The following is a 26749-nucleotide window of genomic DNA, read 5'->3' as shown; positions in this document are numbered from 1 at the left end:
TGGTATCTGGAGAGCTGCAGGTAAACTCCCTTAGGCCTTGGGCATGGTCAGCGCTTAGGCGCTGACCCGTGCTGAGGCGCGCTTACACTCGGCAGTGAGCCCCTGCAGCCGCAATGAGAGCGGCTTTAGCAGGGGTTCGTGCAAGCGTGCGGAAGCGTAGGTCTTATCAAATTTTTACTTTGAGCGCTCACGGGAGCGCAGGGACGGTCATGTGAGCGGTTCGTCCAATGAGGGCGAACCAGCTCCGTGACGTCACTGGCCCGCCCACCGACACCCCCCCGGACGGCCCGGCAACTAAGGCCAGGGAAAGCACCCGCTTTTCCTCAGCCTCAGCGCGCCTCCGCACGGCTGCAGTCACCATGGACTCAGCCTTATTTAAATGAACCCGTTTCTCTTACCTTCTTTAAAAGTACAGTTTGTTAGTAGCACGAACCCGAGCCACTGGAAACAAATCAAGGAATACTTGCCCTAAAGCAGATTTTCTGGGGGGGGGGGGAGCGCGGTGGTTACAGAGGCCCTGCGCTTCCCCAAAGGTATTTAAATTAAATGCTAGGGATTGCGCGAGGCCTCTGTAACTTTACTTACCTTAACTTTCCATGGCAACCTGGCATTATGGTCACATAACATCGCGCTGCCATGGCAACGAGACGTTGCCGGAGCCGAGCAGGGGGTGAGAGCAGGAAGGGGAGGCAGGGAGAAGAGTTTGCGCACCCCTGCACTAAAGCACTAGGATTGTGGGCGGGGATTCACAAAGCTCCGGGTATCAGAACGGAATTAACTACCATTCAAGTCAATGTCCGTCGGGTTCTAATACCCGTTATCGTAATTTTGAGGATCCCTCTTGTAAAGCAGCAATCCCGCCTAATTAATCCCCCTTCCCTTTTTTTATTTTTTAGATTTTCTTTACATGATTGTAACAGGGAATCTTCCAGAACTGAACCTTGCTATTTTCATCTCCGGAGACCACCTGGTTCCCAAGATAGTGACCAGTGAAGGGAACAATATTACTTCATGGGTTTTACAGGTTATGTAAATGGCCGTCCAATAGGAAGACGCAACCAATTATGTTGTGGCTTCCTATTGGTCTGTGATTTGGCAGCCATTTTGTTTCCACTGGAGGGAGATTTAAACCCTGTAACTTAATGGTTAAGTATCTGAGGAACCGGAGGGTTCCTAGAGATGAATATAATGCAGTTCAGTCCTGGGGGAACCAACAATTCCTACCTTATAAAAATAAAATGGGGATGTCAAAAAAATTTAAAAAAAATAACAGTAGGGCAGATTGTTGCTCTAAGGTGTAAGAGACAAAGTGACAATTTAGAGCAATGGTTTTCTACCTTTGTTCTCTCGGGGTACCCCTAATCGCTATGCTCAATTGCTGAAGCACCCCTGCAAAAGGACAGGGTCACAGAAACTACAGGAGTCAGAGGGGGCAGAGAGTCACAGGGGGGCAGAGAGTCACAGGGGGGCAGACACAAACACAACAGAACAAATACACACGACAGAACAAATGCACACACACACACACACACACGATAGAACAAATACAAAGACACACACAGCTTCACCCCTCTCTAGTCCATGCCACTTCCTCCTCTCCTTGGCCACACCCCACAGGCTTTTTACACCTCTTCCTTATTGGCTACTTCTGGGTAATGTAGCCAATCAGGATAGAGGAAACTGTTTAGCCCCCTTGCAACTGCCCTGCTTCCTCCCTGCTCTCGAAGACCGCTCACCCTTTTGACCCTCTCACGAAACCCCCACGGTGCTGCGGAACTCTGGGTTTGGAAACATGGTTTTGAGCTGGGGTGCGCAAAATTTCTGCGCTGTGCCCCCTGTCTGTTCTCACCCAGTGTCGTGCGCCCCCCCCCTCTCCCCGATGAATTTTGAGCATCGCTGAAGCTATTATTATTCCATTGCAAATTGGAAGGAAAGTTTCCTATTTCTAGTACGTTAATTGAATTTTACGGCATTTTGCTATTTTTTTACGCTAATTAAGGGTGAGAAATTTTGCACAAAAAGCTAAATCTGTGTTTATGTAAAAGGTAACAGAAAAAGGGGGGGAGGTAAGAAGCTTGCAAGGAAAGTTGTGGGGTGTGCCAAATGCAAATTAACAGTCACTAAAGAGGCCTGTAAACAGCTGACTATGGCATCTGTAGCAGGGAGTACAGTTAATAATCAATTATCCATGAATTCATCTCAAATTACAAGGTTGGTTTTGACTAACCTTGTAAATAGATAATCTCACGGCAAACCAGAGTGAAACACTCCCAGTGCCACGTGCAATGCATTTACTTTGGGACACCACCTTTCTTCTATAATCCACATGCCCAGTTGATACTGGACCACAATGGTGGTGGTGGGGACGGGTGTATATATAACACACACATATACAGTATATATTAGGCTTTTTACATCTGTGGAGAAAACCCACAATTGTCCCCTGCCTCCTGCACTCTTCATGTTGAACTTTCCTGTCTGCAGAATAACTGCCACGCATACTTTTCTGACTGTGTCGGCTATTCTATGCTTTATGACAGGGGTGGGCAACTCCAGTCCTCAACCAGTGCTAGATCATAAAGCAGGGGTGGGCAACTCCAGTCCTCAACCAGTGCTAGATCATAAAGCAGGGGTGGGCAACTCCAGTCCTCAACCAGTGCTAGATCATAAAGCAGGGGTGGGCAACTCCAGTCCTCAACCAGTGCTAGATCATAAAGCAGGGGTGGGCAACTCCAGTCCTCAAACAGTGCTAGATCATAAAGCAGGGGTGGGCAACTCCAGTCCTCAACCAGTGCTAGATCATAAAGCAGGGGTGGGCTACTCCAGTACTCAACCAGTCCTAGATCATAAAGCAGGGGTGGGCAACTCCAGTCCTCAACCAGTGCTAGATCATAAAGCAGGGGTGGGCAACTCCAGTCCTCAACCAGTGCTAGCTCATAAAGCAGGGGTGGGCAACTCCAGTCCTCAACCAGTGTTAGATCATAAAGCAGGGGTGGGCAACTCCAGTCCTCAACCAGTGCTTGATCATAAAGCAGGGGTGGGGAACTCCAGTCCTCAACCAGTGCTAGATCATAAAGCAGGGGTGGGCAACTCCAGTCCTCAACCAGTGCTAGATCAGAAAGCAGGGGTGGGCAACTCCAGTCCTCAACCAGTCCTAGATCAGAAAGCAGGGGTGGGCAACTCCAGTCCTCAACCAGTCCTAGATCATAAAGCAGGGGTGGGCAACTCCAGTCCTCAACCAGTCCTAGATCATAAAGCAGGGGTGGGCAACTCCAGCCCTCAACCAGTCCTAGATCATAAAGCAGGGGTGGGCAACTCCAGCCCTCAACCAGTGCTTGATCATAAAGCAGGGGTGGGCTACTCCAGTCCTCAACCAGTGCTAGATCATAAAGCAGGGGTGGGCAACTCCAGTCCTCAACCAGTCCTAGATCATAAAGCAGGGGTGGGCAACTCCAGTCCTCAACCAGTCCTAGATCATAAAGCAGGGGTGGGCAACTCCAGTCCTCAACCAGTGCTAGATCATAAAGCAGGGGTGGGCAACTCCAGTCCTCAACCAGTGCTAGATCATAAAGCAGGGGTGGGCAACTCCAGTCCTCAACCAGTCCTAGATCATAAAGCAGGGGTGGGCAACTCCAGTCCTCAACCAGTGCTAGATCAGAAAGCAGGGGTGGGCAACTCCAGTCCTCAACCAGTCCTAGATCAGAAAGCAGGGGTGGGCAACTCCAGTCCTCAACCAGTCCTAGATCATAAAGCAGGGGTGGGCAACTCCAGTCCTCAACCAGTCCTAGATCATAAAGCAGGGGTGGGCAACTCCAGCCCTCAACCAGTCCTAGATCATAAAGCAGGGGTGGGCAACTCCAGCCCTCAACCAGTGCTTGATCATAAAGCAGGGGTGGGCTACTCCAGTCCTCAACCAGTGCTAGATCATAAAGCAGGGGTGGGCAACTCCAGTCCTCAACCAGTCCTAGATCATAAAGCAGGGGTGGGCAACTCCAGTCCTCAACCAGTCCTAGATCATAAAGCAGGGGTGGGCAACTCCAGTCCTCAACCAGTGCTAGATCATAAAGCAGGGGTGGGCAACTCCAGTCCTCAACCAGTGCTAGATCATAAAGCAGGGGTGGGCAACTCCAGTCCTCAACCAGTCCTAGATCATAAAGCAGGGGTGGGCAACTCCAGTCCTCAACCAGTGCTAGATCATAAAGCAGGGGTGGGCAACTCCAGTCCTCAACCAGTGCTAGATCATAAAGCAGGGGTGGGCAACTCCAGTCCTCAACCAGTGCTAGATCATAAAGCAGGGGTGGGCAACTCCAGTCCTTAACCAGTGCTTGATCATAAAGCAGGGGTGGGCAACTCCAGTCCTCAACCAGTGCTTGATCATAAAGCAGGGGTGGGGAACTCCAGTCCTCAACCAGTGCTAGATCATAAAGCAGGGGTGGGCAACTCCAGTCCTCAACCAGTGCTAGATCATAAAGCAGGGGTGGGCAACTCCAGTCCTTAACCAGTGCTTGATCATAAAGCAGGGGTGGGCAACTCCAGTCCTCAACCAGTGCTTGATCATAAAGCAGGGGTGGGCAACTCCAGTCCTCAACCAGTCCTAGATCATAAAGCAGGGGTGGGCAACTCCAGTCCTTAACCAGTGCTTGATCATAAAGCAGGGGTGGGCAACTCCAGTCCTCAACCAGTGCTTGATCATAAAGCAGGGGTGGGGAACTCCAGTCCTCAACCAGTGCTTGATCATAAAGCAGGGGTGGGCAACTCCAGTCCTCAACCAGTGCTTGATCATAAAGCAGGGGTGGGGAACTCCAGTCCTCAACCAGTGCTTGATCATAAAGCAGGGGTGGGCAACTCCAGTCCTCAACCAGTGCTTGATCATAAAGCAGGGGTGGGGAACTCCAGTCCTCAACCAGTGCTAGATCATAAAGCAGGGGTGGGCAACTCCAGTCCTCAACCAGTCCTAGATCATAAAGCAGGGGTGGGCAACTCCAGTCCTCAACCAGTGCTAGATCATAAAGCAGGGGTGGGCAACTCCAGTCCTCAACCAGTGCTAGATCATAAAGCAGGGGTGGGCAACTCCAGTCCTTAACCAGTGCTTGATCATAAAGCAGGGGTGGGCAACTCCAGTCCTCAACCAGTGCTTGATCATAAAGCAGGGGTGGGGAACTCCAGTCCTCAACCAGTGCTTGATCATAAAGCAGGAGTGGGCAACTCCAGTCCTCAAGGGCCACCAACTGGTCAGGTTTTCTGGATATCCCTGCTTCATCACAGGTGGCTCAATCAGTGGCAAAGTCATTATGACTGCACCACTTGTGCTGAAGCAGGGATATCCTCAAAACCGGACCGATTGGTGGCCCTTGAGCACTGGAGTTGCCCACCCCTGCTGTATGATCTAGCACTGGTTGCCTTGCTGACGACATGTTCACAGTGCACCTTCAAGTTTGGTCTTCCTCATGCCTTATTTTCCCACATTTCCTAATTATAGCCACGTTCTCACATACAAGGTGAGATTGGGTAAGGGGATATCAGGTATTATTAGTATTATCGTTTATGTGTGCAGCACTAACATATTCTTCAGCGTGGTACAATGAGGGTTCAGAATTATGTATATTACAAAAGCATAAACAGTTACATACAGGCAGGGTTTCGGCCACGTATTTCCGGGGCTACGAGTTTACCTATTAAAACTCCGGGCGGCGGATGTGGCACCATCCAGCGGCATCTCCCCCTGCCGGCTTCCATCAACATGGCCCCGCGACTTCAAATGGTGTCATATTTCCATGACAACAGGATGTCATATGACGTCATGGCATCATGTGGCGTCGCATTGCCATGACAACGGGACATCACATGACGCCTCATGCCATAAGGTGTCCCGTTGTATTGGCAACTTGACACCGCATGGCGCTGCAATATCACGTGATGTCACAACAACGAGCCGTCATTTGACGTCAGAGTCATGTTGATGGGACCTTGCAGGAGGAGATGCCCCCACTGTTTAAGGTAAGAGAAGTAAATATATAGAAGAAAATAAATAAATGTAAAAAATTCTATTAATTTGGAAAAAGTCTCTGGGTTAGGCTCAATAGAAGGTGGCAACCCTGCATACAAGTGAGGACAAACATGCACAAATAGATACAAAGAGCAATGAAGGCCCTGCTCGTGAGAGGGCAATATGGAAACAAGAAGGTGAGGTGGCTCCTCAATGTAGGATAAGGTGTGGCTCAGGTTTGAATATGGCCAAGTCTGACAGCTGAAGCCATTAAGGTTATGGGGGGCAGGGGGATGTTACATAGGGTGGACATTGAACCAAGCTGGTTCAGATGGGGTTGGAGAGGAAGGGGTATTGGCAATCAGCTACTCTTATGTAAATTTCCCTTTATTTATGTACTGTTCCCATGCAACTAAATAAATTAATGGAACACTGTCTGCACAAGAATGTTTTCTGTATCCCTAATTCCCCTCAGGAAATTAGATTATTTTATTAGATTATTTCACATGCTCATTTTACCACTAGTTCCTTATTAGTGCGGCCCATGTTAGACTTGCAATAAAGGAAGGTATTTAGCCGTGTAGCATGCTTTCTATATTTTAATGGTTATGATATGATTTAAAGTTTATCAAATAGCTTTACAATTTTTCCGACATCTCATCTTTTAACAGCAGAGCAGCAAAAATCATTAAATAGACAACACATGTGGGTCTGTGAATTAGGAAGCATTTGTTTGGTCTGACACAACATATGGATTAAGGGATAAATTCTATATAGTCCAAAGTGACCGTTTGGGCCATTTTTATGGATTCAAGTACCCATAGAATTCAAATGGCTGCTTCGAATGATATCGAATCTACCCCTAAAAGTATATCTACTCTTGTATTGTATGTCTTTATTTATATAGCGCAAAGGGTACTCAGCGCTTCACAAAAAATACAGTGCAGGGAATTATAATAAGTGCAGCAAAATCAGACAATAGGAAAGGAAATCCCTGCCCCGAAGAGCTTACAATCTAAGAGGTTTGATGGGGAACTTACAAAGACAGCAGGTGAGGGAATAAGTGCTGTAGATGGCAGTGCTTGGCCACAGTGGGTGGTAGGAGTGTGGGACAGTAACCATGAGTGCAGGCTATTGGGATTTTTGATTTGTGGGGCAAGTTTTAAGGTTAGTCAGTATTAAAATGAGAGGGTTAACACAATTTACAGGGGAAGAGATGGCAGGGAGGCATAGGTGAGATCGGGTGAGATCAGGTGTGTATGTCTGGGTTCAGGTTTAGGGGAGATAGAGGGTAGATAGAGGGTGTCAACAGAGGATTTGTGTGGGTGTTTTTTATTGAGGGGTAAAGAAGTTGATGGAAGAAAGGTGTATCTTGTAGAATTTGTTGCCTGTTGCGCTAATATTCTGCACCAAAAATCTGATTTATGCCGCCTTTCAAGTGCCAGAGAAAGCCAACCCAGGAAATCTTCAAGAAAAGTAACGCAAACCACGCATTTCTCAATACATAGACCTGCGCCAAGATGCAAATGTGACACCGCCCTAAACTCCTCCCACTGGCTCCATAAATCCCCCATGTCGTTTGCATACCACAACATCGCGCTAAGTAAGATTAATACATAGACGCTGCCTGTCGCAGGTATTTTTCAGCGCGAGTAGCAACAAAATAATGGCTTTGCTCTTAAGTTTGGCTTTGACACGCCCGTGTTCTTTTTCGTGCTCAACTCCAGCCCTCGAGAACCCCCAACCGGTTAAGGTTTTAAGGATATCCGAGCTTCAGCACAGGTGGTGCAGTCTTCGACTGAGCCACTGATTAAGCCACCTGTGCTGAAGCTGGGATATCCTAAAACCCGGATCTGTTGGGGGGCCTGGAGAACTGGAGTTTTAGCGTCCCTGGTGTAGACTATTTTCGGCTGAAGCCCAACGGAGGAAAGAATGCTACACCTCATTCAAAGTTGTAATTAGTGGGGCAATCTCAAACCCCAGCCTGGATGGACACACCTTTCAGTGATCAGGACCTTAGCTTTACAAATAGCTGAGAAGTGAACAAACACAGTGACACGTTCTTATTTACTGGTGAGCAATTAAACAAACAAAAAAAAATAGGTGTAAGAGTTTTTCACATCTACCTGGCTTGTAGGTGAGTCCTGGGGGGAAGAGGAATCCCTGCTGGGCCGCAGCAGCCGCTGCCAACGTCCGCTGGTCGTGTGGAAAAATTGGGATCATGAGTGGAGGCATGTGACCCTGGACCTGCTGAACAGAAGAGAGCCTCTGATCAGACAATGCACAAATCTGTCCTGGCAGGTATGTCTGCAGCAACCCTGTGCTTGCCAAATCCAGCAGAACTTTTGCCATGGTGGAATCCTCATCAATTAAACATTAACATATCAAAGCCTCCATATACACATTGTTTTGCTTCTCCCCCAAAGGTGCAGCAGGATTCCACATCTACACATGTTTCTGGGTTGTGGTTTGTTTTTCATGCAACGTTAGTCTATTGTTCATTTTCTTTAACCCAAGCTGTGCTGAGAAAGCTGTATAAGCCTGGAGCCATGGTGCCTTCGCCCGCACGGAGGCATGTGGAGGCTGGGAAGTGACCTGCGTGAAGCGGGTGCTTTCCCTGACCATGGTGGATGGGTCGTTGGGGGCGTGGCTGGGGGTATGCCTAGTGGCGTCACGAATGCTGGTTCGCCCTCATTGGGCGAACCGCTCACGTGACCGGCCTGTTGCAATGCGCGGCCCCTCCCACTTCCGTGCACGCGCCCGCATGCCGCATGGACGCGATCACTGCCTTAAGGCAGTCTGATCGCTCAGCGTGCGGAAGCGTCCGTACGGTCTGCGGCACCATGGCCCCAGCCTAATGCGGCAGGCATAACCTTATAGGGGTCCCTGTCAAAATGGTTGTGAAGCAAAAGGTGGCACTGTGTGCTCATTTGCATGTCATTACCCAGAATCCCTGGCTGCAGTGGAAGCACTGTATGCTAAGCAATAATGGGGTAAGATAGGGTTGCAGACCTGTCCGAGACGTGCAAATGCACCACAAATGGTCCTTTTATTTGCTGTACGTGGAGGGTTTTTGTTACTTATTTTTATCATAACGTTTTAAAATTTGGTTAATTTTTTACAAACACAAAATACAATTTTTTTTAGATATAAGTAGTTGCATGGACATACTGTACAATATGTTTCCATAACTTTCATCATATAACACTATTTTAATTTCACCGTTTTGAAGCAGAATTGTATGCAAATAATGATGCTGAAATAGAAAGCAAAATGGATTATCTCTAAAGATGTCACACATTATAGCTGCTTCCCAAGAGCTGCCTCATTGGCAGTGACTCAGTTAACTAAAAAACACCGGCAAGCAGATGCCAAGAAAGTCTTAGCTGCAAAATGAGGCTAAAATTATTTTGCCATACTAGGGGACAGCTACTGAGCGCCGAGTTTTAGAAATGACCAGCGGCCCTGTCCTGTGCGTGTTTCATATTCAGCATAACGGCACATTCTAACAAGCAGTGAGTTACACAAAGCACTTTATATTCAAAAGCATCGACACAGACATGTTAATACTTGAAGACAACACAAACGCTGTAGATTTAGGACTACTATATCATTGCTCCAAATAAAACTAAGATGTTCTGCCATCAGATGCACCTTGCCTCTGTGAGTGGGTTTATGGCTTGATGCACTATCATGTTCTGCCGAAATGATTGAACTGTATACAGAGAGCATACCAGCACTGTATATTTGCTTCATCAAAAAGAATAAAACCCAAACAAAGACAAACAGAAGCTGTCACTTCAGCATTCATTTTATTATGGTCTGTAACGTAAATGAAGATGCCTTAGCTTTGAGCTCCCTGGTGCTTATTTCCTCAAACTACTTACATTAGATGCCAGTGTTAGGTACTGAAAGTAGGCGCGTAGACTAAATTAATTGTACAGGTAAAACCGGGGGGAATAAAACCAGATGAAATCAGCTGCAGCAGTTCGAATGGAATTGCTTTCAAAGAGAGTAGGGGAAGATTGGTGCTCAAGACGTGGAGAGGTCCATGGGGATAATTTACTAAGGTGCATTAGTGTCAATTCGGCATTGCCAAACAAAATGTCCAGATCAAGTCAATGGGAGTGTTTTCTGGTAGTGCTTCCGCCCACCCCCCCCCCACTCCAAAAGTATCATTAAATATTGGCATTACAGAAGGACATTTTCATCCTGAACCTTTTGCAGTCCATGTATTAAGGCTCTCTTAGGCTACATCCATAGAGGGGGGAGCCGCACTGAGCCAGCGTGCACGATCGGGAGGCGGGGCACTGACAACACTGGGCCAATAGCCCGCGAAGCACTGATGCCACGGCGCAGTGACGTTGACGCTGCTTCGCTCTGATTTGAGGTTTTCAGCCGACAGCGCGCTCAGAAACAGGTTCTGCTGTCGGCTGAAAATCCCTGCGCCTCAGCACGCCGGCGGACACTCGCGGGAGCCCCCTCTCAAGACATCCTCATTGAGGATGATGGGGCAAATCGCGGAGCGTCCACACGGCTCAGCGCTGACTGCTATGGACTCAGCCTTATGGGGTCTAATCCAGCTGCAAAACTAGGGCAAAACTGGAGCAAGGAAACGGAACCAGATTTGTCAAAATAAAATCTGGTGAATCTGGTCAATTTTGGTTTCCTCCATTTCTTCCCCAGTTTTGCAATTGAAAGGCTTTGATAAAGACCCCTTTGTTTTTAAGTGATATAACCCAGTATGAACTTCCTTATTAGCTTCTTGCCCTTGGGCTCATCGATGTACATCAAGCATTCGATTTCTGGGCCAGTACTCGGCACACTGACCGCGCTACAGAAGTTTATACTGTATATTGTATAACTATGTTGATGCTGAAAAAAATTAAACAAAGCTTGAAAAAAAAACTTGCTTACAGAAATGTTACCTCCCAGACCTAAATGTAAGTATGCATGTATATATGTATGTATGTATATATTTATTTATATAGCGCCATTAATGTACAATGGCGCTTCACAGCAGTATTATACGTGGCAATCATAAATAACAAATAATACAAAGGACACAAGAGGGGAAGAAGTGCTTCAGACATAAAAGTAACAGTTAGGAAAAGAAGACTCTGCCCCGAAGAGCTTACAATCTAATTGGTAAGTAGGAGGAACGTACAGAGACAGTAGGAGGGTGTTCTGGTAAGTGCGTCTGCAAGTGCGGCCCAGGTTTAGGTATGAGGTGTAAAGTATCAGCCACAATGTTACCCATATGCTTTGATAAGCAGGTGAGTTTTAAGATGGGTCTTAAAGGTGGATAGAGTGGGTGCTAGTCGCATATTGAGGGGAAGGGCATTCCAGAGGCGCGGGGCAGGTCATCTCCTACAACCCCCGCTACGCAAAATATCAGCTGACATTTTTTTATTGTCTAACACAACCTTTTTGTTACAGACAACATTTCAGAAATGCGGACAATACCAACTGAAATGTTACCCTGAGGTACTCTGAACACCATAAAAGCATTTGTAATACTTTTCATGCTTCATATCCCTCAGCTAACGAATGGGACCTTAAACGCTGCACTTCCTTCTATGGTTTCACCCCTCGCGAGTACACGATGTGAATGGCGTATGTGCAGCAGGGATGCTTTTGTGATGTATTACCATTAAGGATCTGGCCATTTCAGTTTATTTGTAGGGGGCAACTTTAACAGGAGGCCCAGAGGCTGCTATTTCTCTGGAAAGCTCTTGGACTTTCAAACAATGGAAATGAAATGTGAAATGTTACAGTCTTCTGTAACTGTACTAAATGTTTTCCCCTTTTGTGGAAATGTATTCTTTTCTATTCTTTTTTTTTTTTTAAAGCAATGTCTTAGAAACTCAACGTGCTGAGTTTTTCCAAAAGGAAAATACAAAAAAAAACAAGACTTTAACCTGAAATTTCAGAAAAGACAAGCACAAGAGAATAGTCAAAAATAATGATTTCATTTTTTTAATTATTGTTTTTTTAAGTCACTTCCTTTTTGATTGTCTACCCTCCTTCTCTAAACACCTTCTCTGTGTGGGGGAGATGTTGCTTTAATGTATAGCTCCAGCTTTGTGTTAACTTTAGGCGTACCAAAAAAAAACAGATTGTAAGCTCTTTGAAACAGGAATGTATTATAATAATATATTTTCTTTAAATTTACACGGCTTTGGCATATATATATATATATATATATATATATATATATATATATATATATATATATATATATATATATATATATATATATATATTATCCCCTAAGACTTTGCTTGTATTTGTTATTAGCACAACATAAAGAAATAAATTGTACAAAATGTTCTGGCCCTCCCTGTATGTTGACCTAGTATATTGCCAAATATCCCTACAAATCCACATTCAATTTCTGATCAGTGATGCAAAACAGCAATACCCCTGTATGTACCTACAACCTTCTTAATTGACCAAATAACCTGATCTCCTGGGGACGTCCTAAGATGCAGGTTGATAAAGGTCGAGTAAAAAATAAACACTTTACAGTATTTTTCGACTTTCATTTCTCAAGAAAATCAACTCATAATAAAAAGGTCTTTGTGCAATCACTGCCATGCTGCTGGGGCGTGAAAAGAACCTGCTTTGAACAGCGATTTCTCCTGTTTTAGCTGAGGTAGTCAGTATATATATTTTGTTGTGCAATATAACTTGATATTGGTACCTATATGCTGTGACGTTATGCTACATTTCTGTAAGTAGAAGGAAGCGCAGTTCATAGCTCAAGTTCATAGTTCAAGGCAAAAGAATACATGACAAATGCAGGACGTAGAGTCTTACTCCCTCCCTTAGAATTAAATAAGCACACAACGCCTTTTTGGGGGAACAATGTCACGGCTTTATTAAATCACATCAACCACCAGATGACCTTACGAGGCTGCCAGTAAATATATGTGGGCCCGCGGGGTATTACCGGAATTCCAGACCACCAGGTATTGATAATAGGGAACACTCCCCAGACCAAATAGGCACCAATTGGCATGACACATAGTATAGTAACCGCTGTAATTGATAACGCCAAATAACTGGGCTCCAGCCTGAAAAGCCAATTACACCCAACATCCAGGTCCCTGCCAACCTACCGCAGCTTGTAATCTCGCTGCTGCAGGTGTATTATTGATAATGGGGAACACTCCCCAAACGAAACTCTCCCACCGGAGAGTTACTAATAGTATCGCAATTGTTACAATGCAACATACCAAATAATTGGGCCCCAGTCTAACAAGCCAACTCCACAAGTTGTGACAAATTGTACACACTCCCACAAAATTATAATTTTCTTAGTGAAAATTTACTTTTTGTGTGGTTTTAGCATTTTTTAATATTCATATATACATTTTTATGTAAATATAGTAACAGACAAAAAAAGAAGAAGGGAAGGACTGCTTTTTTGTTATTTTGCTAACAAATGTCCCACAAACATCTGACCACGGAGCCAACTACATGTAGACAATGACTTTTATATCCAACTAGCTGATATACCCGGCGTTGCCCGGGATGTAATTTTCCCGCTCCCCCTCTGTCTCCGCTCCCCCCTCTCTCTCTGCTCCCCCTGTCTCTCTCTGCTCCCCCCTCTCTCTTTCTCCCCCATTCACAGCAATCCGGTCCCCCCCTTGCACATGAATGCGGCCCTCCGCCCTTCACAGCTCCGGTCCCATCCCCATTCACAGCCCTGTGTCCCCCCTTCACAGCTCCCTCCCTCACAACTCTGTCCCCCCCCTTCACAGCTCCGTTCCCTCCCCCCCCTTCACAGCTCCGGACCCCCCCATCACAGCCCTGTGTCCCCCCTTCACAGCTCCCTCCCTCACAACTCTGTCCCCCCCCTTCACAGCTCTGTTCCCCCCCCCCCCCTTCACAGCTCCGGTCCCTCCCATCACAGTTGCGGTCCCCCGCCGGTCACATCTCCGTTCCCCCCCTCACATCTCTGATTTTCCACCCCCCCCCCATTCACAGAGGGGTATCACCCCTCTCTCTGTGAGTATATATAATATATGTATCTCCCCTCTGTCTATGTGTGTATAATATATGTATCTCCCCTCTCTCTGTGTGAATATATGTATCTCCCCTCTCTCTGTGTGTATATAATATATGTATCTCCCCTCTCTCTGTGTGAATATAATATATGTATCTCCCCTCTCTCTGTGTGAATATAATATATGTATCTCCCCTGTCTCTGTGTATGTATATAATAGATGTATCTCCGCTCTCTCTGTGTGTGTATATAAGATATGTATCTCTGCTCTCTGTGTGTATATAATATATGTATCTCCCCTGTCTCTGTGTATGTATATAATAGATGTATCTCCGCTCTCTCTGTGTGTGTATGTAATAGATGTATCTCCGCTCTCTCTGTGTGTGTATATAAGATATGTATCTCTGCTCTGTGTGTGTGTGTGTGTGTGTGTGTGTGTGTATAATATATGTATCGCCCCTCTCTCTCTGTGTGTATAATATATGTATCTCCCCTCTCTCTGTGTGTGTATATAATATATGTATCTCCCCTCTCTATATGTGTATATAATATATGTATCTCCCCTCTCTCTGTGTGTTTTTAATGACTTCACCCTGCCTTGCACTCAGAGACCTCGAGAGCCAATGAGAGCCAAGGTCCGCCCCGTAGTCAGGCAATGAGAGCCAATGACAGCCAAGGCCCGCCCTGCAGTCAGCCATTGGGAGAGATTGACAGCCAATGACAGCCAATGAGAGCGCGCACAAACCCACAGACAAACATATTTTGAGTTTTATATATATAGATTAAAACAAAGGGGAGATACTGATGGATTCAAGCTGCAAAAAAATACATTGCTATGCATTTTGTTTTTTTGCACATGCTACATGTCTTGCAACTGCGACGGAAGAAAATAAGGAACGTACATGAAGTATGAAGGTAAGAGCGAGACCCAAGCAGTCTTATTCTTATTGTGCATAACAGTCTAATCAATAACAACACTCAATAACTGTACATGGCAGCTAAACTTCACACTGCCTTCACACACTGGCTGGGTTTCCCTCCCCCTCCCACCCCACCCCACCCCACCTCTTCTTTTGGGTTTTGCAAAGTTCAGCTACATGCCTGGAAATTTTAATTGCTAGGATGTTCCTCAGGTCTTTCTGAAAAACAAGACAGCAGCAGATGCACGAGAAACACTTAGACTTTGTCTCCATGTCTCTGTGAAAATAGCTTATTGTTGCAAAGACACTTCCCCCTCTTTCTCTCTCCTCTGTGCTAAGATGTGGATGGTGCCATTTCTTGCCATCTGCCCTAGAGCTTCATTAAACATACATGAACGGACTAACTGGTCTGGTATCCTGTGAGGAACAGGTGCTATTGTTTATCCCAGAAGACTTGCACTGAAGATCTAACTCGGAATACTTGAGAAAGAGCATCTGCAGCAGTCAGTCAGTGAACGACTTGGCAGAGACCCCGCGATGTGCCAATATGCAAACAGAGCGACACTCAGGGGGGGACTCGTTTTCCCTTTCATGAAGATTATTTAACATTTCTTACGATGATTAATAAGTACAGTATATATTGTATCTGGGTAGGATGTTTACAAAACTGTTTTGATCAAGTTAAAAATGATGCGCTGTGAACATAACCACCTTTTTTCCCCTCCCTGTAATGCAATTCTCTACAACAAATGACACTTGCCGATTATTTCCAATAAAAGAGATGATACATAAATGGATTTTTTTTTATATTGCTGAAATACTAGTTTATGAGATGCAGCTTCGTATCACAGGTTTCCTTTTAGTCAAAGACATTGTGCTCTTGACCAACATTGAAAACATTATTTTTTAAACACATGAAACACCTTTTTTCAAACACAAATACTTATTTTGTTTTTTTTATGTACAACCTGGTTATGTTGACGTTTCAATAGAAAAACATGAGATCTCCCCACAAACTGCACATGAGACTTGGAGATCTCTCAAATCTCTTTCAAAGGACAGATCCAGGAGAGCTACGAGCACATAATGACTTTAGGCGCATGTATAGGTCTGTTTATCTCACTTAGGCAAACCTCATGGCTCCGAAGTGGGACAAACCGCGTCTAAAATGCCCTTTAGTGGAACGCCCCATAGTAGAGTAGAACGCGCTAGCTTCCGCGCTCCTCGGTGCAGCCCGTGACACGGCCGTCGCGCGGGAAATACAGACCTGTTTGTAGCACAAAGCACCAGTCCCACCGTAGCGCATGTGCACGCACATACTATACACATGTGCATTCACGTCCTAGTGTTTGGCGACGTATCCTGCATATGGATGCAGCCTTAGAAGCGGATTGGCGCGCTTTGCTATTCTGTAACCCCATTTCGCATGTCCAATCCGTGTCTAAAATGCTTTTATTTAGTGGTGGATTCACTCTGGCTCTGCCAATTCGATAGTTTCTTTTTTTTACAAAAACTGCCATTCTCGTTGCTCCGTTATGCCAACCACTTGTAAAAACGCACATTTTTTTTTCTATACCACCTCAAAGGATTGGCATTGCGAGTTACATCCAGAGCCTGAAAAATGGGTTTTTCTCACGTTTAATTCTGCTACTTCTGAACGTGACTTGAGTGCTATGAGAATAGACCCGTTATATAAAGGTGTTCATTTGTGTCAGCTCTTCATCTGAAAACTAGTGGAAAATCCAAAAGAGGAAACCGGTGTCCGGCTGATAAATGCAACATGGACGAAAATGACCACTTGAGAAATATTTATTAGTTAAAAAACATACAGGTAGAGTCCTGACAGATCCTCTGATGCGTTTCACGCACGGGGAGCTTTGTTTAAGAGGCTAAAAACTCATTCAAGCGCTACCGATGCCAAAGTGACTGGTATTCTGAAGATGGGAGACAGGCTGGAAGTAATTACCTAGTCTTGCCCCTCACATAAAAATGTAATACCACCTATCCAATCCCTTTTTGACATCTGGAGCTTAAATAGTTACCCCATGGTACATGTTATCTGGAATTATCAAAAGTGTAGGGCACAGGGCTATCTTCTTGGACAACCACAACACACAATTCACACAACGTTAACAGATATCTTGCAACACCCACGCCCTCACTGTCAATAACACCACAATCTCATTAACACCTGAAGCCCGCTGTCTAGGTGTCATCTTTGACTATGACTTCTCCTTCCTTCCTCACATTCAGTCCCTCTCAAAAGTCATGCAGTCTCCATCTCCGAAATATCGGCAAGACACACCCTTTTCTCACTCGTGATGCAACTAAAATCCTAATCCCCTCACTCATCCTGTCCCACCTTGACTACTGCAACCTTCTCTTAGTTGGCATTCCCTCGTCGGCCAATCCCAAATCCAGTCCATCCAAAATGCTACTGCCAGATTCATCTACCTCACTCACCGCTCATCTTACACTGCTCCACTATGCAAATCACTACAGGGGCTTCCCATAGCCTCTAGAATTAAATGTATTACCCTAGTAATGACTTAGAAAGGTCTAACGATGCTGCTGCCCCCTTACATCTCAGCTATCATCACCAAATACCTACCTAAACGCCCCCTACGTTGTACCCACTAAATACGCCTTTCCTCCTAACTTATTATCTCCTCCCACTCCCCCGCTTTCACGACTACCCTCGTGCTGCCCCTTCTCTCTGAAATTCCCTACCACGTACTATGATACTCTCCCTCAGCTTTTAGATGTTTAAAAACTCCCTGAAAACTTACCTTCTTAAAGGACGTCTACTCGCCATACCTCTAACATCCAACTCCCCTCTCCCTCAACCCCCATTGGGACCAGCTGTGTGGCTGGACCAATCTCCACCCTATTTAACCCCCCCCCCCCCAAAAAAAACGCCTTAATGGCTTCAGCTGTCCGACTGGACCATATTCCAACCTGAGCCACACACGGCCCTATAATGAGCAGCCACCTCACCTTGTTGTTTCAACATTGTCCCTCATCTTCTCTAAATCGTAAGATCTTATGAGCAGCACCCTCCTCATCTCTTTGCATATGTCTGTGCGTGTTTGTCCTCTCTTGTGTGTAACCGATTTTGTAATATACATAACTCTGTACACTATTGTACTGCGCCGTGGAATATGTTGGCGCTTTACAAATAAACGATAAGAATAATAAATATAGCTCTGATGTTAATCTTTGAAAATGCTATTATTATTATTATAATTTTGTGTAAAAGTATGTTTTTCTGTATTTCTTATTGGTTTTTTTGTATTGTAATGTTGTTGTTTAATGCTTGTAAACCCATAAAATAACCTATGAAAAAAAGGAATAATGAATATAGATTTATACAGTCGATTAACCTATTGGTTGAATAGATGACCTTACTGTCCTTGACAAAGCACAAAAAAAAAAAAATAAGGATTTGTAAAGTATTGTTATACCTAAATATCCTCAATGATTCGCTAGAAACTCTGCTAATCCCAAAATGTTTTCTCAATGTTATGCATTGATTTGCATTTTACACCTGGTGTCTGTGCCAACCCTGGCATAAATTATATTATGTATTGTAATATTTTAAAAAGCTGTGCAACAAGACAGTTACTTGGAAATGCATTCAGAAAAACATTAGCAGAGCAAATAATAAACATTGCTCATACATTGGGTATTAGTGTAAAATAACATTATTGCTGGTGCAGCCTAATGAAAAAAGATAAGTTAATATCAGTCATAAAACTCCAGTGCAATAACTATTAAGTAAAGACACTAACATTATTTTTACAACTACATTTATTTATCTGACTGTATTTCCGTAATGTGTCCAAACACTTCTGGTCTTATATTCAGATGCCTAAGTGATTCTGTAAAATAAATGTGTATGGACTAGCTGCCCCCAGCCCGTTATTAGCTTTGCTTCATGCTTCAATATTAATACACTGAAAAAAATAAAGCTAAATATTACTGCACACAGTTATCTTTCGCAGAAGATTTTGCCTATCAAATTCCTTGCCTGTAAGTTACACATTAACTTTGATATTATTACAAATGTAGGTTTAAAAGTTTCCCCACAGAGAGGAGCTATTAATAAGTTCATACCAAATTGATGTGATCCCTTCTAATGAACCAATGTGACTGTTGTTCACAACATTTCAATCAAGACTGCAGATGTCATCTTCAGATGTGGTTTCCTCTGGATCAATACCGCTATTAGAACACTGCATGCCACCTACCTCAGGAAAGAATACTCATTTGAATTATGTGACTGTGGGGCTTATGCAGAGAGGTACGTACCGGAAAGGCATAAATTCGCCACAGGATTGGCTTTTATTTTAGTCCTATGCAGGGTACTCCGGTAGCCCGGTGTGCATTAAATTGTTAATTTGGCAAGTTTCACTTGGCGTGAAACTCGCCATTCTGAGGCGCGCGTTATTTGGACACAATAAAGCCAACTTTTGTTGGCGGGCAAAATGTCACCCAAACGCGCCATATAGTAGCTCCGATTGGCGCGCTCATGCGCTTCGGAGCTACTGGAATCGTGCGTGTTTTAACAATGGCGAACTCACGCGTCTCGCCACCCGTCTGGCGAATTTGACCTGTCCCGCCACGTTCTCGCCACTAACTCTTTTAATGCGGACATTTTTGCCGCAAACCTGCCGCAAATTTGTCCTTAGCGTACCTCTCTGCATAAGCCCCTGTGTGTGATTCTGGCTGAAGCAAATTAAAAGGTTTAGTTATCAGCATATAAAACACATTTTTATAATAGCACTTATTTAAAAATATTCTCTCAAAAAGTATTTGACGTTTCTCACAAACAGCAAGCTACTAATGAACTTCACCGAGCAACACTGTATGTGAAAATAAAGGTGATTTCCAGAAAGAAATGCATTTTCTGGATCAAACAAGCACGGCTTCACTTTAAATAGCGCGATGGAGAAGCATCTAGCAATTCCTGTTTGATGTGAGATTTTATAATGGTGTCTAGTACATCACTGAAAGGTGAAGTTGACAGCAACAATTACGAAGATTCCTTACAATATTTCAACAATGCTTTATGCCCAGGTGTGATAAAACCTGTTAAAGGAGTACTTTATTATGTATAATGTATGATAAATGTTAACAAAATGTGTTTAAATTGTCTAGTTGTGTGTTCAGAAAGCCTCCACGGAAGAGGAACAATTTCCCTGTGTAGAAATTAATAAAACATGTTTTGCAAAAGGTGAATATAAACTCAACTGGATCTTGGTATGAACCACTATTCCAATCCATACAAATGCATAATCTTGTCAATTAAATATTATTGTTAAGGTCTAGTAGTATGTTAGAATCACTTTAAAGTGCAACTAAGGAAAATCCATGTGTGTTTATTACTCCTGAAGGATCTATTAGTGGGTATTTTATTCAGATTCGTGTTGTAAAATCTGCATAAACTCAGCATATTGTTATCCCCTTGTGTGCATTTGTTTGGTTAAAAGCAAAACAGCAAATCTCAATTTCTGCAACTTCTGGGAAAGTCTGGAGAAGTAAAAACAGTCCTAATTTTAATCAGATATATACCGCTACCGCTAAAGGAGTGAAGAGCTGACTATTATGCAAATGGTCACAGCGAGTGGTCACTGAGCCATCACACAAGACTGTGCCAGTCACTTATTTCATATCTTTCCAAAGACTAGTGAAGATATATTGTTCTAATTCACATCCCGTCCTATTTATCTAGAAACATGAAGCAAATTAGGGCCTAATGATAGTTGTTTTTGGAGCACATCTCTCGTTAGCAGAGCATGCAATAGTTTGGTGTGGATGGTATATTTTGTTTTTATTAATAATAATAATAATAATAATAATAGCATGTTCTTGTATAGCACTGCTGGCTTTATAGAGACAATTTGCAGGCACAAGTCCCTGCACTGTGGAGCTTACAATCTATGTTTTGGGTTTTTGTGAACAAGAGATTAAAGTGCGCAGCTAATAAATAAACGTGAGATATAGTGATAAAGTAATTAAATGATTAATTACGTGACCTTGATCAGAGCGTCTGCAGCTGTGATGGAAGGGGGGGCTCAGGAACCCCCTGGAGCTAACAGATAAATACAAAAAAGACACAGCGCACAACGCTCATAGTGCAATTACAAAATTATATTAACATGAACAAATTATTGGGTGAGTATTGTGCGTACATCAGTGCAGTTAAAACAAGCAGTTTTGGGATATGTTACCCAACGCCTCAAATGACTGGAACAGATGTCCTCACAGGGGTAGAATTGCTGATGGCTCTGCGGCAGGATTTCAGTAGGGCAGATGGAAAGCCTCTGTGCGTCCTTGCTCCCCAGAGCATTAGTTGAACGGGAGCTGCTGGCCCATACAGTGTTTGTTCTGAGCTGAACACCAGCTGATTACTCTCACTCCTCTCCGTGTGCAGCACTTCCTAGTGGATGACGTCACCGCTGGGAGTCGCCGATTTCACCGTTCAGTCTATCAGCTCGCGCAGTAAAATACTAGTTGAAAGGTAGAGCTGTTAGCAAGAATGTCCTACGCGTTTCGAAAACCGCAGTTTTCTTCATCAGGGACCTGATGAAGAAAACTGCGGTTTTCGAAACGCGTAGGACATTCTTGCTAACAGCTCTACCTTTCAACTAGTATTTTACTGCGCGAGCTGATAGACTGAACGGTGAAATCGGCGACTCCCAGCGGTGACGTCATCCACTAGGAAGTGCTGCACACGGAGAGGAGTGAGAGTAATCAGCTGGTGTTCAGCTCAGAACAAACACTGTATGGGCCAGCAGCTCCCGTTCAACTAATGCTCTGGGGAGCAAGGACGCACAGAGGCTTTCCATCTGCCCTACTGAAATCCTGCCGCAGAGCCATCAGCAATTCTACCCCTGTGAGGACATCTGTTCCAGTCATTTGAGGCGTTGGGTAACATATCCCAAAACTGCTTGTTTTAACTGCACTGATGTACGCACAATACTCACCCAATAATTTGTTCATGTTAATATAATTTTGTAATTGCACTATGAGCGTTGTTCGCTGTGTCTATGTTTTGGGTGCCTGAGGCACAGGGAGATAAAGTAACTTGCCCAATGTTATGGGAGAGGGGCTTTGGCCCGGTATTAAAGGGGTTACACCCCATTTTGCCACCCCCTGCTCTCACTTGGGAAGCAAGGGGTTAACTGGATTGCGGTACAGTAATGTGTTTTTACCCTGCTTCAGCAACCAAATGTATATTCCCCTGTAAATGTGTATTGTTCCCATCCCAGTGTTTGCACCAACACATACACTGGGATTGATGCGGGAGGGAAAGGGTTAATGTTAATTCAGTGTTTATAGCCCTTTGTCCCATTTTCCCGCCTTTTCAGGCTCCATTTTGCAGCTCTCCATAGGTCGCCATTGCAGCCCAATGCAACCTTATGGAGATTCCGGCGATTTGGGTCCGTTTCGGTAGAAGACCTGCAGGTGGCGCCCGAGAGGAGGAGCGGCAGTTCTCCATTGTAAGTCAATGGAGCCATTCATTTCAATACGGATTCCTCGACGCCGACCTCCAGGAACGGATTGGCAGCCATCCAAACCGCAGACCCCAAGAGCGGAAACATTATCTGAAAAAGAGCTTTGATCACTACCCGGTCAAGTTCAATCACAATTGGCGTGGGAACCTTAGGTTTTAGGGCACCCAGGAATAAAATTCTTTTTGCCCCAAGACTTCTAGGAACCCCCACACTCGACCACCACTGGGTCCAGGAAGGAAGGACCCCCGTAAAGGGTCGCGCTCGCCACGAGGGTCGCGCCATTGACTCTAATGGCGGAGCGGAGGCCCCATTGAATCCTATGGTGGCACCGGCCCATGCATTCCCTATGGCGGCGCTGGCCATATTGATTCCAATGGGGGAAAAGCCGCGTGGTGTTAAAACGACTAAGTCCGAAAGGGTAAAATGTGTAAACCCATATCTCCGGTTCTGTGAGGACCAGAGGGCTGGGATTTGGGTCGCGTGTATTCACTGTTCCGGCATGACTGCATGGCCATTCCCAGCCCTCTCCGATCAACAAGACGGAGTATGGGCAAATGTAAAGAATTGTGGTTTTCCTATAGACTTCAATGTCGGAGTTGCTCCATTGAAAGCCTATAGCGGCGGAGCCCATTGACTTCAACGGCGGAGTTGCTCCATTGAAAGCCTATATCGGCGGAGCCCGTTGAATTCAATGGGAGAGTGAAAAGCAGAGATTTATTTCAGCTATGGCGGAGAATCCTGCATTAAAGTTCATAGGGGATTTTAACTGTTTTTTGTATCTCCGGTTCTGGGGGTCGTGGAAGGCTGAAACTTGGCCACTATTGCAAAGGTCTTCCGGCATGAGGACCTGGCAAATTTTAGCCCACTCAGACCCACAGAACGGATTATTTTAATATGTGAAGATATTAAAGAATGAATTGTATTTTGGGTCTGGTATAAAAACTCAGAGCCCATATGGTATGGTAATACTCAGGGAGGGAGACAAGTGGTCTACAATAAACCCCTGATCAAAGACTCCCCCACCCTGCTTGTGTATGCGAGCACAAAAGAAAGCAGGACGTGGGTACTTGATGATAAGTGTTATAATTCACACACTAGGACAAAGGGTTTCCTGGCCCAAGTAGACATTCAGGCGCCAGACTTGTGGGCGGGGGCTAGGGAAATAAGCCCCTGATTAGAATAATATCCACCCAGTGGGCAGGTATTACGGTGCCCCACAAGTGAGGCGGCAAGGAGAGATTGGGTGCAGGTAATTGTTCTCCAATGACCTGCACTCAATGATAAAGGTATAGGACTGGAATTACATATAAACCAGTGTCAGTCCTATGCTCATTGTCTTTTGTGTCTTCAACTTTACCAACTACTTGATGCCTGATTGCTGAATGAATTGCAAATCCTGTTCCTGATTACTTCAACATCCCAATACCTAAGTAAGTATTATTTCTTGTCTGTTATTTGTATATCTTGTGTGTTCACCTTCTTTAAGGAATAAACTATATTTATTATATCTAAGTCGTGTTCAATTCAACCCAGATATTTGGTGTATATTATATCCTAGCACAAGTTACCGTGACACCCAAGGTCACAAGGAGCCGTGCTTCAAACTCTCAGTGCCAGTCAGTGTTGTTACTCACTGGTGGTAGTAGATGTAGCAAAGGAGCACAGCAGCCAGAAAGGATCCTGATAGAAAAAATAATTCACGGGCAACTCCAAGGTAAAACTGAAGGGTATTTAATGATTAAACTCAAAGGAAGATGAAAAAAAATGAACGCACCAACGCGTTTCGTCCCGTGGGTCTTTCTCAAGGTGCAGCTCAGGAAAAGGGGGGTTGTTGTGGGGGGCTGCCGGAGTGTCGAGCGCATCGCCGGAGCTCCGACGGGAGCATAGGATCAGGGTGCTGCCATCTTGCCTTTGCGCGCGCCTGCGCAGTATCTTCCCCCGGTGCGGCGGCCATTACAGGGTTCGCGCGTGCGCAGGGAGCATTGCGGTGGCCATTAGAGATAGCGCACGCGACGCCAATGTTAAGGGGGTCCGCGGGGACTACAGCCCCCAGAAGGAGTCAGGTGGCCAGACCTAGCCAATGAAGTGAAAGGATTCTTCTGTGAGGCAGTTGATACAGTTGGCGCTCTGAGGGTTTCTGGCAGTTGGAGCAGGGACGCAGCTACGGGAAGTTGTACAGGTGCAGGGGTCTGTGACCCTCTGCACTAGGCCAGAGACCCCTCGGCCCCAGATAGGCCCCAACTCATCCAAAGCTTGTGGCTGCTGTATGGAAGGCCCTTCATCCTGCCCCTTTAGTGTTAGCCAGCTTAGGACCACAGTGGTTTCATTTGAACTATTGCTGCAGCAGTCTGGGACCATACTGCCAGATAGTGAGCGACCATCATTGCGGAAGTCACTCCAGAGGGAGACCCCATCCAGCGGAGGATATTGTTGGATCAGCGGATCCCCTGCTTCTCGTTGTTCGCGCGCCCCGGGTGAGGACACACCCGGCAGGTACCATTCGCCAAACGTGCACCAACACCGGTATAATAAGGCGCTGATCACGCCTAGAGGGGTGGGCATCTTTTGGGGACACTTATTGGGTGAAGTGACACCTCTGGTACTGTGGACACGGTGTGGGGATACACGTTGGTGGGACAACGCCCTGCACGGCGAGGTTTAGCTGTAACCATTAGTATTGCCATTGCCTGTATGTGGTTTATGGTTATTGCTCACAGTAAATGCTGTTATTATTATTACTGTTATTCTTATAATCTGTGGACTGTTATTAATAGTTCCTGCTCGGGGTTATACCCTCCAATTGGGATCCCATGCAGGTGGAGGCACTGCTGCTCAGTATATTCATTACCCCAGGCTGCCAGTAGCGGAGGCTCAGATCCCTGTGAGCCGACAGGTACCGCCAGCTCTAGTAGACCCTTCACATTAGAGGGATAGAGGGATACATACATACATACATATGTAGCCCCCTCTAAACAGCACGGGCTATACCTATCTTCCTCCTACTGTGATAAGTCCTGTTAAGTGCAGGCACCATTAGTTATTATGGGTTTTCCCCTTCCTAGCCCTGCTCTGAGTGGTAGACACAGGCCCCTGACTCTGCTGCAGGCACGAGACAGAGGGGAGGCTCTGCTGACATCATTAGGGGTGAGGCTGACTCTATATTTAGCAGCCGCTCCTGTAAGTGACGAGTCTGTTAGTCCTGGGCTGTTAGTCCTGTTCTGTCCAAGGAGTTGGAGGAGACAGTGCGGTCTTACCTGTGCCGTCGTGCAGGAGCAAAGAGAGGAGTGGAGAGACTCAGCCCCTTTGAGTACAGCTGATAGTACCATAGACCCGGTGATCCAATGCCCAGCACTCCGCTGCTGGGGTGATGGGGAGAATCTATTCCCCACCCCGAGGATAACCTCGGAGGTGGGCTGCGGGGTATTGACGCCCCAGCCCAGACCATCCTGTCGGAGGATAGACTTGGAGGAGAGGAGAGGAGGAGAGTGAATAACGGGGCTTTGCTGTTGTTGTTGTGACTGCTGGTCGCCACTACATTTGAAGTCGCTGATCTGACAAATAAAGAGACAATCCTTTTATACAAAGACTGTTGTGTGAGTCTGGAGCATTCACCCTGGGACCAAGGGGGTCCTTCTATACAGGTCCTATCCCATATTCCTGGGAGTATAGAAGATGGAGGCGCTGCACCACTAAGAAAACATGGAGGCTACCACCCCAGAAGCCTGGTCCTGTCTCCCCAATAACAACGCGGGAAGCTCAGGCCCTCCTGTTCCACTCAGGTATGCACCACCCCTACGCATGTAATCTGCCCTCACGCACCCTAGACACCGCAGATGAGTCTGGGGGGGGGGGGGGGAATAAGGGTTACACATACATACATGAGAAAAACAAAACAGAGAGCGCACGCCCCATAGTGTAACACTGTAACATTTAATGTGGGGAAGGGTGGAAATAGACAAGTAAAATATATGCAGTATGTGATATATAATCACCACCAAGGAGTGTCCAAACCGCAGCAGAGAGTCCAAAGCAGGCTGGAGTAGATCTCACGAACAGCGCAATCCCTCCGGTTCACTCGGTTCACTCGAAATCATCCAGTAGATTCTGGCATCAGAGTAAGGCCTTCAAATCACTACATGTGCTCCCCGGCCGTAAAGGATGCACTCCCCCCTGAGCAGTATGCGATTTATGACTTGAGGTGTTAAATGGTCCCTGAATGTTAGTGATGTAAGAGTGTGTGTATGTGTGTGTGTTAATGTATGTAGGTAAATTTAAATGTATAAAGCGCCCACAGTGTATACAGCGCTTT

General features: G+C 45.4%; 1 protein-coding gene across 15 annotated transcripts in view; it reads right to left on the bottom strand.

The window, feature by feature from the left end:
- Window positions 1-26749, bottom strand: part of SOX6 (SRY-box transcription factor 6) — a 561724-nt gene that overhangs the window by 143398 nt on the left and 391577 nt on the right. For 11 of the 15 annotated variants that reach the window (XM_075567743.1, XM_075567736.1, XM_075567734.1 and 8 more), the window contains one exon: window positions 8113-8236. In XM_075567743.1, the coding sequence (XP_075423858.1) occupies window positions 8113-8236 (124 nt within the window). The remainder of the gene's footprint in view (window positions 1-8112; window positions 8237-26749) is intronic. The other 4 variants (XM_075567735.1, XM_075567749.1, XM_075567739.1 and 1 more) reach the window with 1 other exon arrangement.

Source organism: Ascaphus truei, chromosome 12 (assembly GCF_040206685.1).
Source record: "Ascaphus truei isolate aAscTru1 chromosome 12, aAscTru1.hap1, whole genome shotgun sequence".
NCBI lineage: Eukaryota > Metazoa > Chordata > Amphibia > Anura > Ascaphidae > Ascaphus > Ascaphus truei.
This window is presented reverse-complemented; position numbering and strand designations above follow the sequence as displayed.